Below are 15,726 nucleotides of genomic sequence, written 5' to 3'. Positions count from 1 at the left end.
ACTAAGTTGGCACGTCAGGTTTATAGACACGTATCGTCAAGACTAAATTCAAAATACAAAATTTAAAAATCCAAATGAAATAGAGAAGACTAGCTATCTCTTAGATGTAAACAGCACGTGGAAGTAAAATATTTTCCGAAAAATAGAATCACGAGTATAATTTGGAAACTAAAGGGAAGTAGATTTTATTCAGATACATTATGTCATCTTTTTTATTAATAGTGAAATCATTAATTTTTATGTGTAACATTTCTGAAAAACAACGTTCTTTATAATTTAGTTCACGATCTAGTATAATGACATTATCCCAATCAAACTCATGATTCAATTCTGATCGATGTAATCCTACACAGTAAAAATAAAGTCTTATTTTAAGACGGAAAAGGTGTCTTATTTTAAGAGGCAACATTTTTAAGACAGCCCTTGCTGAATCTCAGCAATGAATTTACATGCAATTTGAATTTAAATACATTATGGCTAGTACTTCTGAATTTAAGACTCATCTTAAAATACGATTTACTTTTTACAATGTACTACTGATTGAGCCGCTGTTTTATTTTTAGTTTTTTTATGCTCATTAATACGTGTTTTTAATGAACGTTTAGATTCTCCAATGTAATTCGCTGGACAGTTTTTACAATTAAATTTAGAAACTATATTCGTATCATCCCACTTGTCAATAGGATTTTTATCTAATTTTATAATACATCTTAAAGGTTTATTAACTATAGAAATAGTATGTATATTGTATGTTTTTAGACTTTTTGACAATCTAATGAAATTCGAGTTATTATAAGGTAAACTGACTTTAGGAATTTGTTTATATAAAAGTGCTTGTGAATTTACAATATTATTATATTATTATTTTTTTACGAAATTTAATGCTATTTAAACGAATTTCGGAGTTTTTTTTTAAATCAACTTAAGTGGATAATCATTGTTTTGTAAAATGTTATTAATTTTTTATTAAATTGTCATTGTAAAACAAATGATGTGATAATAACATTGCTCGGTCTACAAGGTTATATACAATGTTTATTTTTTTTTGCAATGGGTGATTCGAAAAGTAATTGTTGAGTTTTCCAGAAGAAAATGATTTTTGATACCAGTTGTATGTAATGTTATTATTTTTTATAATTATAGAAATATCTAAATAATTGATTTGATTGTTATCTTCTTGTTCATAAATGAATTTTAATTTATTGTGATAAGAATTAAAAATTTCAATGACAGGGTTAATATGATCTTTATGTATACATAAAATAGTGTCATCAACATATCTAAAGTAAAAACTAGGTTCACAATTATGTTCAATTTTTAATTTTTTAAGGCAATCACTTTCTAAATCATCCATTACAATATCAGCGAAAAACGCAGAAATTGGAGAACCCATAAGAGTACCATCAATTTGTTGATAATATTTTCCATCGAAGACAAAAAATGTGTTATCCTGTGCAGAAATTTCCCTACTTAGTTCTACTTTAAGTAAGGCTCTCTCATGGCCCTTGCCAGTTTTTCCACAAGTCAGGCATTTTCCAGATTAAACGACAGTTACTTGGTTATGCCATGTTTGCAATATAACCTTGAAAACTACATGTCAAGGCAGTGGAAAGGCCCTTGCCAGTTTGTCCACAAGTATGACATTCCTTAGAGCAACTCGGTCTTGCCATGGTTTTATGACATAACTTCAAAATAAAAATTAATTTTTAACACCAAATAAAACTATAATAAAATTAAATTTCCTTTCAAAATATTTCTTCAAGTTATAATTATTTAATAATAATATTTATGAATTTTAAATTATTTAAATAACAATTAATTAATTTAATTAATTAAAATAATTTACTTATTAAAATTATTAATTTTTTAAAAAATTAAAGAAAAATTAATTAAGTTAATTTAAAAATAAAATTTCCCTGCTAAAAATAAAATCACATATTGTCAAAAAATTAGTCAGGATCTCTGACGTTTTGAGACTGTTTTTGTTACGATTGCAGTCACAGAACACCACAATAAGTGAGGTTTAGTCAAAGAATTGTCAATAGTAGTCAGATTTTTTATGAGGGTCGGAGACCCTTTTTTTTGGCCATACCATAAATCATTAAACCCTGTGACTATTTGTGATGTTAAATGACATTTCTTTCTATAAAATAGTTTTGAAGATTCCTGACTTACTTCTCATGAATTCTGACTACAAATATTTAAAAATTAAAAAAAATCAATATTTTATCATTAAAAAAATAAATTATCACACAACATTTTTTTATCTTTACGTTACACATACTTAATTATTATTTTTACAATTTATTATATTTATTTACTCCTATCGAAGAAAATCTCGCAAACGCAGGGAATCGAACTCCACAACCTAACGAACGCAAACCGAATACCTAACCCCTGAGCTAAACTAACCTAACTGAGATCTTAAAAATAGAATACGGTTTTATGAAAATAGAATTTCTTATTACTTTTTTTCAATTTTATCAACATATTTTGTTGATGATTATTATTATTATTTTAAAAAAATTTTATAATTTTTAAAAATTAACAAGTAAAGTTAAAATAGGTATATTCTTATATTGATCAAAAAACATTTTCAGTCCAATTATCATATATTAATGTATTCAATTAATAAAATTTGCTTTAGCAAATATTTAATTAAACAAAAAATTCGTATGTAAATATTATTTGAATTCGAACTTAAAAGAATATGTGTAATATACAAATAAAATAGTCTAGAATAATAAGATACTGTCGGATTGTCTCAAATAAACTCTGAGCGAATTTTATCAGGTTTTTCGCTCACGTTTTAGCACATTCATTACTATTATTATTAATTATAATGATAAGAATTAATTAATATGCATATATTAATTACTATATTATTAAAATTCAATTTAACATAATTCTTCCACAAATCAACTAAATAATTACTAATTTTAATTTCTCTTTTTAGCATACTGCACTATAATTAGATGTAATATTTGGTTCAAATCAAATTTATATTTAGTGAAAACTGGATCAAATTCGCTCAGAGATTGATTGAGCGATCAATTCATATATTCTATTTTACAAGAGACCAGAATGTTTTTGCTCATCTAGTTGTAAAAAAATAAACTTTTATGTGAAATCGCCAGCGATTTCTAATTTTTTTCAATATATATAGAGTTAACACAATGGTAAGAATAGGTTTTCAACATATGTTGCTTTCTTATAACTAAATGTAAGGAAACTAGCTTACTGTAAAATAATAAATACAAATTTGAAGTAGGGACTTTAAAAGTATAGTCGTAGTCATTGACGCCTTCCCTTTTCTGTCCTTATCTTACAAACGTGATTCCATATATATTATATGTACGTTAGAAAAGGACAAAAAGAAAAGTATAGGCCTAAAGGATCTTTTATGGTTTTATGGCTTTTCATTGCAAAATTAAAAATTGTTGCATGTGAAAAAAATAATTTTTAAATATTATATTCGTAATGTACATGTTAATACAATTACAACGATATAAAATTTTTTTGCAAATATTTTTAAATTATTGAGAATTAATTTTAATTAATGGAGTATTTATTGTATAATCATTATGTAATTTTAGAGTTTTTACATAATGTTTTATATCATTGGAATCGTTAAAATCTATAAATTACAAATATAACATTTAAAAAAATATTTATTTAAATTTAAATAATTTTTTATTTTGCATTAAAAAGTCATAAAACCTGATGGACCCTCGAAAGGACCCTTCTATTGGAAAAAGGGAATATATAATATAATAGAGTTATATGGTGGGTTTGAGTGGCCTTGGTACCTCTCTTGGAACCCTTTTTACAAAAAAAATGAAACGTAGTGAGAAATAGTCACTTTTTAGAAAACGTCAGGCCCATAAAAACTATTTAAGTCAGAATTAGTCAGCAGCATCACAAAACATCAAAATAGTCTCAAAACGTCAGGATTTCTGACGTTTTGAGACTGATTTCTGATTTTATTTTTAGCAGGGTTAACAATTTTAATCTAAGAATTTTATCAACATTTCAAAAGAAATAAGTGATTTTTTCTTTACAAAAACTAAAATTTATTTGTCTTTTCTTTACTACATTATCTATATTTTAGATAATAAGAAAAATTATGTTACGAAGTTTTAATAAAATAAAAAAATGAAAATACTGACTTATGTTAAATAAATTATTAAACATTAAAAATAAATTATAATTTATATATAATTATTGTTTCTTTATTGTTCTGTTGCTCAAGTCTTCAGTTTCCTCAGTCGCAACTTATAAAACCAATTTTGTATTTATTTTCTCACGTTAAGGGGGGAACACCAGTTGTAACTCAAAAAATAATGCTTTTTTTTATACTTATTTTTTATACCATAAGTTTTTTTTTATACTTCGTCTGAAATAAAAAAATGAAATTGATTTACATTTATTATAAGATTATCTAGTTCGTGATCGAAGGATTTAAAAAAAAAAAAATTTGACAAAATGGCGACCTGTCAAAGTCAAAAGTATGATTTTCGTTAAAAAAATACGGTCGATTTTCAGCTATATAAAAAAAAGTTTTGCATAAAAAAAAAATCCTTCGATCACGAACTAGACTTATATGTGTAAATGAAGCACACTAAATTTTAAATAAATCGGTTTAATGGTATTCGAGTAATCGTGGTCACCGACTTGGAAAATGTCATTTTGAGAAAAACGCATTCAAAGTTTCAACTTACTTTTTTTTGTTCAGGAGAAATTTTGTTTCCAAGTTACAAAGAGTCATCGATTCCTGGACCATATAATAACTCTTCCGCAGTGGTTGCCGTTTCTAAATCATAGGAAAAGGCCATTTGTCGTTAGGGTCAGGTATGGCTGGCCACCTTGTATGAAGCCACGGGACGCGCCGCTGCAGTGTTCTGTATATCTCATTTATTTTTCACCGGATCAACTTTGAAATTTACAGACACATTTCTAAATATGTATACTTTAAGAAAATGCACAAAAAAAATCGATTTTTCGAAAGTTACAACTGGTGTTCCCCCCTTAAGTTGGCGTAATGGTTAGCGTGTTAGATTACGGAGTTTGACTTCGGTCCGTTGCGACAACGAATGTTTTGTTAATTGTAAGACGTTTTATTTTTGTTTGTACGTATAATGTATTATAATTGTTCCAAATAAACGAAAAAAAAAAATTAGATTACGGAGCGTTAGGTTAGGGGGTTCGATCCCAGCGAGCGTTAAATATTTTTCAAAATTTATGTAAGCGATTGCATTAAATAATAATAGGTAATAAACTACTAAAGTCAGACCTAATTTATAAGGTTCCATGTAAAGACTGTAATTCTGTATACGTGAGCAGAACTATTCAAAAGTTAAAAAGTCGAATTTATCAGCATGAATATTCATTGTCACTAGACGAGAAAACATCTGCTCTTGTTTATTATTCTCATGATAATGATCATGCCTTTATTTTAAATTTTAGAAAATATAAATGACTGAAAATGTCTTGTTAGTAGAACATAAATTATAAGAAATTCGAAAACTATTTCAAATAATGTAATATTGCGTATTTCACGTTAGAATGAATACCACACGATAACTTGATTACGTCGCTTAACGAAATATGTGAAATCTTCGTCTCAAAAACTTAAGAATATAACCTAAAAGTACCTCATGTCCTTGTAACCATGAGGAGAATATTAAACATGGACATTACCCAAGAAGCACGTAATATAACCTCAATATCGAGGTAATATTACATGTAAGATTCGTAATATAACGTTGTAATATTACAGTAATCTTACAGTGATCTTAAAATGTCCGCCTTAAGGTAATATTACCGGTAATGTTACTGTAATATTACGCGCTAATATTAAGGTAATATTACAAGAGAATATTACAGTAATATTATAGGAACATTTCTTTACGAAAAAAATCTACCCATCCAGGGAATCGAACCCCAAACTCAAAGCACACGAGTCCAGAGTTTTACCAACAAGCCAAATTAACTTATAATATATTTACGTTTTTTATGCTTTATGAATAACTCAAATCAGTCTGTAATATTACTGTAATAAACTGATTTAAACGTTTAGATAACCAAAAATACATTTTCAATTTTCCAATTTTTAATCGAATTCGTAATCAGCGACCCCGAAAACCCCCGAGTAACAAGTTTCAATCAAATTGCAGTTGATTTTCAAAATGTCTTCCGCCATATTGGATCCGCCATTTTGAATTTTGAAAAACTGACATCGAATTCGTAATCAGCGACCCCGAAAACCCCCGAGTAACAAGTTTCAATCAAATTGCAGTTGATTTTCAAAATGTCTTCCGCCATATTGGATCCGCCATTTTGAATTTTGAAAAACTGACATCGAATTCGTAATCAGCGTCCCCGAAAACCCCCGAGTAACAAGTTTCAAGCGATTCAAATCACTTTGAAAAATTGGTTGTGAAATCATGCAAAAATTTTGTATATTTGGTTCTTAAAGGGTTAAAGGTTTCACTCACCCCATTCAAAAAGGTTTATAACGGTAATTTCTACCGAGCAGTATCTTTTAGGAAATCAAGAAAGAAGTGTCAAACATTTTTTAAATAATGAAATAATTATTTTAATTAAACTTTCTTTAATGATCATGATATGTATATTTTGCCACTCAAAATATGACTTTTCAACCCCTGTTTTCAACCCTTAAAACATCTTCATTGCCGATATAAAAATGTACGTATCAAATATTTTTAGCTCCTCTAAAAAATGCGCAAAGACTCAAGTCAATCGGCGATTGGCACTTGGGTAGTGTTACTTGTTAGTTAACCTCAAACCGGATTCTCTGTTGCATTTTTTTAATCGCAGTTTAGGCAGAAATTTTCATCATGTCCATGATGTTTTTTTTTTTATTTAAAATAACTGACGATTTTATACTTTATCTCTCATTTAATTACCCAAGAAGCACGTAATATATCCTCAATATCAAGGTAATATTACACGTGAGATTCGTAATATAACGCTGTAATATTACAGTAATCTTAAAATGTCCGCCTCAAGGTAATATTACCGGAAATATTACTGTAATATTACAGACTGATTTGAGTTATTCATAAAGCATAAAAAACGTAAATATATTATAAGTTCATTTGGCTTGTTGGTAAAACTCTGGACTCGTGTGCTTTGAGTTTGGGGTTCGATTCCCTGGAAGGGTAGATTTTTTTCGTAAAGAAATGTTCCTATAATATTACTGTAATTACATAAAATTTTTATGAATTAAAATTAAAGGATTGAAACCAGGCAGATTTATAAGCTACCGAAGGCATTAACTGGGATTTCGGAAAGAAACGGAATTAATTAACATTTAAAGGCATTTGATTGTCTGTTTTTTTAAATGCTAATTAATACCTTTTAATACACTCCTTCTTGCCGGGTTAGAGCCTAAACATATGCTATTGTATGCATTTGACGAGTGTAAAATGGAGTTTAGAACCAAAGAGATACCCAAGTAGCACGGAATATTGCTTGAATGTCAAGGTGATATCGAGTGGGAATATTCCTGTGACATACAGGTGATATTCGCGTGACATTCATATGATACTGAGGGAATATTCCGTGCTACTTGGGTATGTAATACAATTTTGCCATAAGTTTTTAGAAAAAAATAAAAAGTTTAGAAAAAAAACTAAAAAAATAGTAATAAATTAAAATTTTTGTATGTTTACACGCAAAAAGCTTATTGAACTACGAATTGTACGAAAATCAAATTTTTTCATATATATTTATACTCATGGTATTTTTTAACACAGCAACTGTAATTTTACGTTTATGTTATATAATAACATGCAAATTGTCAAATTATACTTATATTATGTTTTAATACTAGCAGCTTGTACTTTAATTTACTACGTCGGACGTGAAGCAAATAATTTCCAACGTCCGACGTTGTAAATTTCCAACGGAATTTTTTACAGTGTAAATTAGAGAGTTAGCTAAAATGACGATTAGGTCAAACAAAAATTAGAGCAAATAAAGTTTATGGCAAATAAAAATTAGATTAAATACAATTTTAGGCCATATGATGATTGTTACAATCAAATTTAGACCAATTGAAATTTGAAGAAAATTCATGGGTGCTTCTTTCTATGTATTATGATTGTTTTATGATTGTTCAATAATTATTTTTTATATTTCATATTACTATATATGTTTTATTAATCTGTATATGTATATGATTTTTAATTGTTGTAGTTATAGTGTTATTGTGAGATAATAAACTAATTCTAAAATGTTAAAAAAAAATTTCTTTGGATCATTTTAAAAATCTTTGTTTCTATTTTGAAATTTTCATATTTTTTTTTATATTTGCCCATATCCATTACTCGAAAATTTAAACTAACAGGAGAACAATAACAATTTAATGTGCCTTATCTCATTTATATATAGTATTATTTGTATCAAATTGAATCAATTTTTTTTCATTAATATCTTTTACATGGAGCCAATTAATCAGTAATTAGTTTTTTGAAGTAATCAAAAATAAAATTTATCATTAATTTTCTTATTTAAAACAATTTATTTATTCATGCCTTCTAAATTACTAATTTTTAAGTATCGAAATTTCGATCGCCAGTAGCAATTTATTTACCGCAATTTAGAAAATTTCAAATACATTTTTATCACACCTTCCATTACAATATAAATATATATTGTATTTCTTCTGAATTTATTAAGTACCATTAAATTATATGAAATACGCACGTGTCAATTTTTTATTTATTCTAAAATATAATAAATTCACTCTTGATACAAATAATATCAAATGAGTTAAGGCACTTTAAGTTATTATTGTTTCCCTGTCAGGTTAAATTTTAGAGTAATGTACATCATTATTATATACTAATCCATTTTCTTGAAACTGTATTTATATAACTGGTTAACAATCCATTAATCAATATAATAAAAGTAATAAAATGAAAAAAATAACGTGAAAAAAATTACTAAAAATAAAACATAATCTAACAAAAGCCAATGTTTTTTTTTGAAAAAGAAATTAAATGTTAGTATTCTACTGTCCTTCTTGGCAGAATCATCACTAAATGTTGCAATTTTTAAATAAATATCATAATGATTAAATATAAATTCATATTAACAATAATCATATTTTCAATTTTTGGAGTGATTCAAATAATTGTTGCGGATTCTGTATCTTTTAAAGATATTGTTCAACATATAAGAAAAAATGAATTTGAGGCATATCAGACTATAATATTGCACGATGGAGAAAATCAAAGTATAGAGGTTCAAGCAGAAATTCTACAAGCTACATTCAGTAATAATCCAAGCCGAGTGATAAACTTCATTCATCATGATCCAAACAACCTAAAGTCAATTGCTTCTAAAAATTATCACAAAGGAACACTTTTTATAGGTATTCTAGAGAATAATCGAACAGCAATAAAGAAGTTCTTCACTTTTGTGAAAGTGGTATCAGGTCCATACACTTTTCCTCGGTGCTTTATGATAGTTCTAATGAATGAAAACAGTGTCAGTCGAGAAGTTTTACTTCGTTCAGCATGGTCGAGAAATTTTATTCAATTAACAATTCTTGATGTTGTGAAAAAGAATTTTGGTCGCAATTTAATGTTTGATCGAAACCAAAGAAATATAATAATCCATTACTTCAATAAATTCACTCAAAATTACACAATGATCAATTACGTAAAAGGAGATGTAATTTTCCCAACGAAATTAAAAGATCTGAATGGTTTTGAAATAAAAACGTGTACTGATTCCGAAACAAAGCAAGAATACGAAGAGCAAAGATTAAAAGTAAATCTCGAAGGGGATCCTAATGAAGTTTTAGTGTTTGATTATTATAATGAACCTCCTGAAGAATTTGAAGAAGAAAAGTTGAATACTTTTTCAAAAGTAATGAATTTTAAAAGAGTAAGACTTCATCCAGATGAATGTATTAGAAACAAAGATAAAATCACCACGCATTTGACGTGTGATGAAGTTTTGCATAATTATAAAGAAAACATTTGTCACATAAGTGAAAAAGATAATACAGATGAACATATATATCGTATTGAAAATGATGTTTATTTCTTAAAGTCACCTCATCAGCAGATTCTTATACCTAAAAAAAGAATTAATAACTACATGTTTACAAAATCAATTTATCAGGGTGCTTTAACATTTTTATTAGTATTTGTAATTTGGAAGTTTCTTCGATTCTTAAAGTTTAATAAACAGTTTTGGAAACTATGGTTTCTTTGGCTTGCATTACTAGGAATTTCAATTCCTTTAGAAGTGAAAAAACTCACGGATAGAATCGTTTTTATATCGATTTTTTTGGGATTTTTTATGTTTTCCTCAGAATTGCATAATCTCTTAACAACCGTCCAATTAGTTATAGACTATGAAGACGTATTTCTTGATTCAGAGTTTATCACAAATTGGTCCATGAGAGGAACGACAATAGGAACAGAGAATCATGCTTCTGACGTAATCACCTTACAACATGAATATAAAAATTTACCATTTAAAAAATCAGATGGACTCCATCACAATGTGGAAGAATGTTTGAAAGAACTTTTCGCGTATAAAGCAGTTGCTTGCAAAGTGCATATCAAAGATATAAGAAATGTACTCTTAATGGATTCAAAAATAAATAAGATTTCAACTATCAAGATTTTTCTTACCGAAGAAATTGAGAACTTATATTTTGCAGTTGAAAATAATTCTCCGTATACTTCTGAATTTGAGCGTCATATGAATAGATTTATAGAGACTGGTTTGTTTGTCAAGTGGGATAAAGAAAACTTTAAAACAAATCTAAATTACAGTATGATAGAAGATATTATTCTCTCGAATAGGAGAAACGACGAAATTAATATTTCACCATTCCATATTCTTCTGATTGGTTTAGGAATATCAATTATTGCATTTTTTGGAGAAATATTTAATGCAAGGTACAGTTGAAACAAAAGTTAATGTTTTTCTTTTATTTTAAAATTAAGTTTAATATTACATTTTTTCTTCGTTTAAATAGAGAAATATATTTTTACAGTGCTAATTACGAAAATTAATTTGATTTCACAGATATTTAACTTAAATAGGTTTATCAATGTTTCATTTTATGTAAATACCTTCAGTTTTCTTTTTATGAAATTCATTTTTAAGATCAAAATAAGCCATCGAAAGGATATATCTTGAAAATTTTTAATTTTTCCAGCGTTCAGAAAGTGTGGAAATCTGTTCAACGTCTTCTGCTTAAAGTCGGTCTTCATAGATGATGCGCAATCAACTCATAACGTGCATTTATTGTTTTGCCGTTTTCGTGAAGATATACATGTTATTACTTTAAGGAGAAAAACCACATTAGGAGGTTGAATGAAATCGATTTTTTTATTGCATAAATCGTTGGGTTAACTATCAAAGAATATACACTCTCGAAGTACGAAGTACAGTCGCGTGGTTTTACAAATATAAATAATATGCTAAACAAATAAACAAGAGGATTGCAAATATAAAAAGTGCATGAATTTTTTTTCTGTTATGTGCTTGGGCAAATTTTGGGTCAACTCATATTGGCCCCAACTGGAATTTCCCAAAGTGAAGTTTATTTGAATTTGCTGTTACATATCACTAAAAATTGATAAACATCAATCTTTTTTAAACAATTAGTATTGCAAATAAATTCAGTTACAGTAGAAACTTATATTTCATGAAATAAATAAATAAATAACAAAAAATTGGTTAAAAGTTTAATAATTTATAACTACAATTTTTAAAATAATTTATTCAACTAAATTATTATTTATTTATATAAATTTTATTATTAATGTACATTAAAAGTATAGCATTAATTAATTGCAATTTTTTTTAATCTACCCCGTCATCTAATTACTGCATGATATTTACTTTCAAATTTTTATATGCGTTAGTTAGCGTAGTTTGTTAAAGTGTTATGGCACACTCACACCTTTTTGGTTGCCTGCCTGTCTGCAGGTTACAATGGCAACGCACGAGTGTGAATGAAACAGAAAATTTGAATATTCAGATTTTTAAATTTGATATCGCACTCACTCTTATGCGTTGCCATGGTAACCTACAGGCAGCCAAAAAGGTGTGAGAGCGCCTTTAGGTAATAAGTTCGTAGGTCCAGTCGTAGGTTCGAATTCAGTCGGATGTTACAGAATTTATTTCGTAAGTTTGCGTTAATTCTAAGGTACATCTATTAAATATTACAAAATCGAAAAATATGCGATTCATGTACCTTAAAAACCTATTTTTTATTAATATTATATCCATTTATCTAACACTCAGAATATTTGGGCATAAATGGGGTCACTTTGGGAATTTTCTGGGATTTTTATGAACATTAAAAAATCTGATAATCTACATTTATTGTGCCATAATAATAAATATTTATTTTAGTTGAAAATTATATATGCATTATTTTAACAATTAGAATATTTAGCTATAAATGGGCTAAATTTGGGATATCCCAACCTTGGTAATTGATTGGGATCATCGTTACAAGCTAAGTTTATGTTGTTTTCGAAGTAAATCTTTAGCTCGCTGTTCTATTTATTAGAAATAAGCACCCCGATGACATTCATGTACAAAATCACCGAGAAAAGTTGGCAAATTGTTAACTATTGAGGTGAGGGTTCTAAACGATCCGCGCGATGGTGCTGTTTGTATTTCGACCCTGTTGAGCTAATTCTTCTAATAGTTTACATGAATATTTAAATTAAACCAACACGATATGTTATTGGGGATAGAGTTGACAACGTTTTGTATGAAGGAAGAATTATTCAACAGAGAGCAAGTATAACAGCAGAATTTATTCCTATAAGGCACGTGCTAATGGAATTTTTATCCATGCAAGGAGTTATGGATAAAATCATCGAGTATTTAAACTTTTTAAAACAAGAAAAATTGAGTGGAATCATCTCTAATTTTGTTCAGGGTGCACTGTGGGAGCGAAAAGTAAAAGAATTTGGAGACAAATTTGTGCTTCCAGTGTTTGTATATTATGATGACTTCGAAATTAACAACGCCCTTGAATCACACGTAGGGGTCAACAAAATTGGCGGTGTTTATTGTTCAATTCCATGTATACCTCCTGAATATCGCTCAAGGGTTCAAAATATTTTTACGCTGTCATTATTTAATTTCATTGACAGAAAAACTTGCCCAGAAGGCAATGATGCAATTTTTCAAATTGCTGTTGACAATTGCTGTTTAAGTCTCCTATTGGGTGACAACGAGGCTCTAAATAGTTCTACTGGTTTTTGGAAAGGTCCAAATGCAACGTTTTACTGCCGATTGTGCAAAATGACTAAGAACGAAAACCAGAAAAACTATTGCGTTGAAGAAAAGCAGTACAGAACTCCCGAACAATATTTATCGGAAAGTTTTCAAGACCCTAAAAACACAGGAGTAAAAGAAAATTCCATATGGAACCTTGTCGACTTTTTCCACGTAGTATTGAATTTTTTCCTAGATATTGCACACGATTTACTCGAAGGTGTGTGCAAGTATGCTATGAGACAATTACTTTACTACTTAATTTTTGAGATGAAATGGCTAAAACTCGATTTACTGAATGAAAAATTGAAATCTTTCAATTACGAAAAAAACGTATTTCGTAATAGAGGACATACGACGAAGTAAAAACTAAGAAATTGCATATGTCGGCAAGCGAGATGCACACATTTGTTTTAATTTTTCCTCTTCTTGTGAATGACATCATTAAGGGTGGAATTGATATGAAGCAAGAAGTGTGGCAATATTGTTCCGTGCTGAGACAAATTTTAGATATTTGCTTTGCATAATCTTTAAGACTAGAGCTGACATCTCTGGGTTCATTTGTAATTCTGGACGTAAATGCAGACGATGTTTTGCTGTTCGGTGAAATTGTTAAAATTTTTGAAAATAACAAAAATGTACTTTTTGTATGCAAAGAAGTACACGTTGAATGTTTCCATGAAGGTTTGCATGCGTATGAGGTTTCGGTAACTGACGAAGTTGCTTGTTGTTTAATTGAGGACTTAATTTCGCAACAAATTCCAATTCATTATTTTCTTTCTGAAGGAAGAAACGTGGTATCTCTCAAACACGCTGTTTAAGGACTGTAAATAAATGTACATACGTTTGATGTTTCGATTAGGGTCTCTGATGGGAAATACGCGGTGTCTCTTAAATAAACCCTGCTTATAAGTGTGCATAAGTACACGTTTAGAAAATCGTTTTTCATTTGAAAATGTAAATACAATATAATTATTTCTTAAGATAAAAAATATTCTTTAAATAATGTCGTTTACAATTTTTATTATTTTAAAAATCTTTAACAATATTTTTACTTTACGAAATCTAGTAACAGTATTTATTTTATAAAATGAGCAGGTGTCTAGCAAAAGTAATTTGTAGTTTTCTGAGTACACTTGAACGAATTTGTATTATTTAAATAATGGATATTTAATAATATTTCCTTAAATAAAATAATTTTTAATTGAAATAAATGAACTATATTCGAATAATTAATAAATTTATTTAATTTTATTTTACTCAAATAATATTTCTAAAATATAGGGTCATTTGGGGAAAATGTAAACAAGGGGTAAATGTAAACAGCAGATATTGCAGCTTAATTTACAGATTTAAAATTAAGTTCGACCCCAATATTTTAACCTCAGCTCACCTGCAACAGGTTCTGAGTATTGCCAATTTTTTTTTCGACAATTGTCAAAGCCATACTCCAATTTGTCGCTTAATGCATGAAAGATTGAAAATCAAAGTTTTACTGTTTCAGTATTTTGTCTCGCATTTGAATAAAAATGAACTAAAAATTCAAACTAAAATTTCTAATTATTCCTTATGAATCCCTTAACAAAAGCTAACTTTGATTTTTTAATTTCGTCAATTCAGTTAATAGATAAATAGGTGTTTACATTTACCCCGAGAATTCGAAATCTCGGGCTAAATGTAAACAGAATTTCTGCTGCATTTTAAAAGAAAAAAATCCGGCAGCCCCCTACGGGGGCGGCCACATTCTTATCACGCGCTTCGCGCGTAAGGGCTCGCTTCGCTCGCTAGTTTGAGCGCGCCCCGGGGCGCGCGAAGGACATTCGTCCCGCTTCGCGGTCCGATATTGATACGCGCTTCGCGCGCATTGTTTAAGCATCGCGCTACGCGCTTTGTTTGTTTATTACAATTCAAAACCTAGTAGCATTAATTACTATTTAACTACACTGTGTAATTCAAACATTTTTCAATTACATTCAAAAATTGTATTAATTATACGACCAGAAAGTAGTTGAATGACCCAAGAATCTATTTGGTAGAATGAGATTTTGTAGTTTGTAATGATCTGACTTTTTATTGCCAAAGGATTTGCTCGCCGGATGGAGTCCAGGTACCTATTTTGACTAGTTACTTTAAATCTCGGTAGATGGCTCCATCTATGTTTCTAATAATTTCGGAACTATTTCTTACTATGATGTAGAGGAGAGGTGTAGTCATTGACGAGACTTTATTTAAACCTTCGAAAGAGAATATATTGTTTAAAATAAAAGAATAATAAAATACACAAAAATGAATTATTACATAAAATAATATAAGAACAAAAGAATCTATACAATGCAAATAAAATACTAAACTCTAGAAAACGTAACTATAAAAGGACTAGCTATTCTAGAGGAGCATTCGCTGAGCTCCGATTTAAACATATTTACCACG

At 28.5% G+C, this 15,726-nt stretch overlaps 1 protein-coding gene across 1 annotated transcript; it reads left to right on the top strand.

Annotated features, from left to right (window-relative positions):
• Positions 1-9,127: 9,127 nt before the first annotated feature.
• On the top strand, positions 9,128-11,730 carry LOC127278089 (uncharacterized). Its single transcript, XM_051299622.1, has 2 exons — positions 9,128-10,949; positions 11,213-11,730. The coding sequence occupies exons 1-2, from the start codon at positions 9,493-9,495 to the stop codon at positions 11,271-11,273; spliced, it is 1,518 nt and encodes a 505-aa protein (XP_051155579.1). The 5' UTR covers positions 9,128-9,492; the 3' UTR covers positions 11,274-11,730.
• The last annotated feature ends 3,996 nt before the right edge of the window (positions 11,731-15,726 follow it).

The sequence above is a fragment of the Leptopilina boulardi genome, unplaced genomic scaffold, assembly GCF_019393585.1.
Source record: "Leptopilina boulardi isolate dan_hultmark-lab unplaced genomic scaffold, ZJU_Lbou_2.1 LbouV2_195, whole genome shotgun sequence".
Classification (NCBI taxonomy): Eukaryota; Metazoa; Arthropoda; class Insecta; order Hymenoptera; family Figitidae; genus Leptopilina; species Leptopilina boulardi.
Note: the sequence above shows the minus strand (reverse complement) of the source record. Positions and strands in the feature narration are given on the sequence as shown.

Bases quoted from the DNA above. Each gene is read 5' to 3' on its own strand.
- LOC127278089 (XM_051299622.1), top strand. From the start codon at position 9,493: ATGATAGTTCTAATGAATGAAAACAGTGTCAGTCGAGAAGTTTTACTT. The intron at 10,950-11,212 runs GTACAGTTGAAA...TAATTTTTCCAG, and splicing joins GGAGAAATATTTAATGCAAG to CGTTCAGAAAGTGTGGAAAT.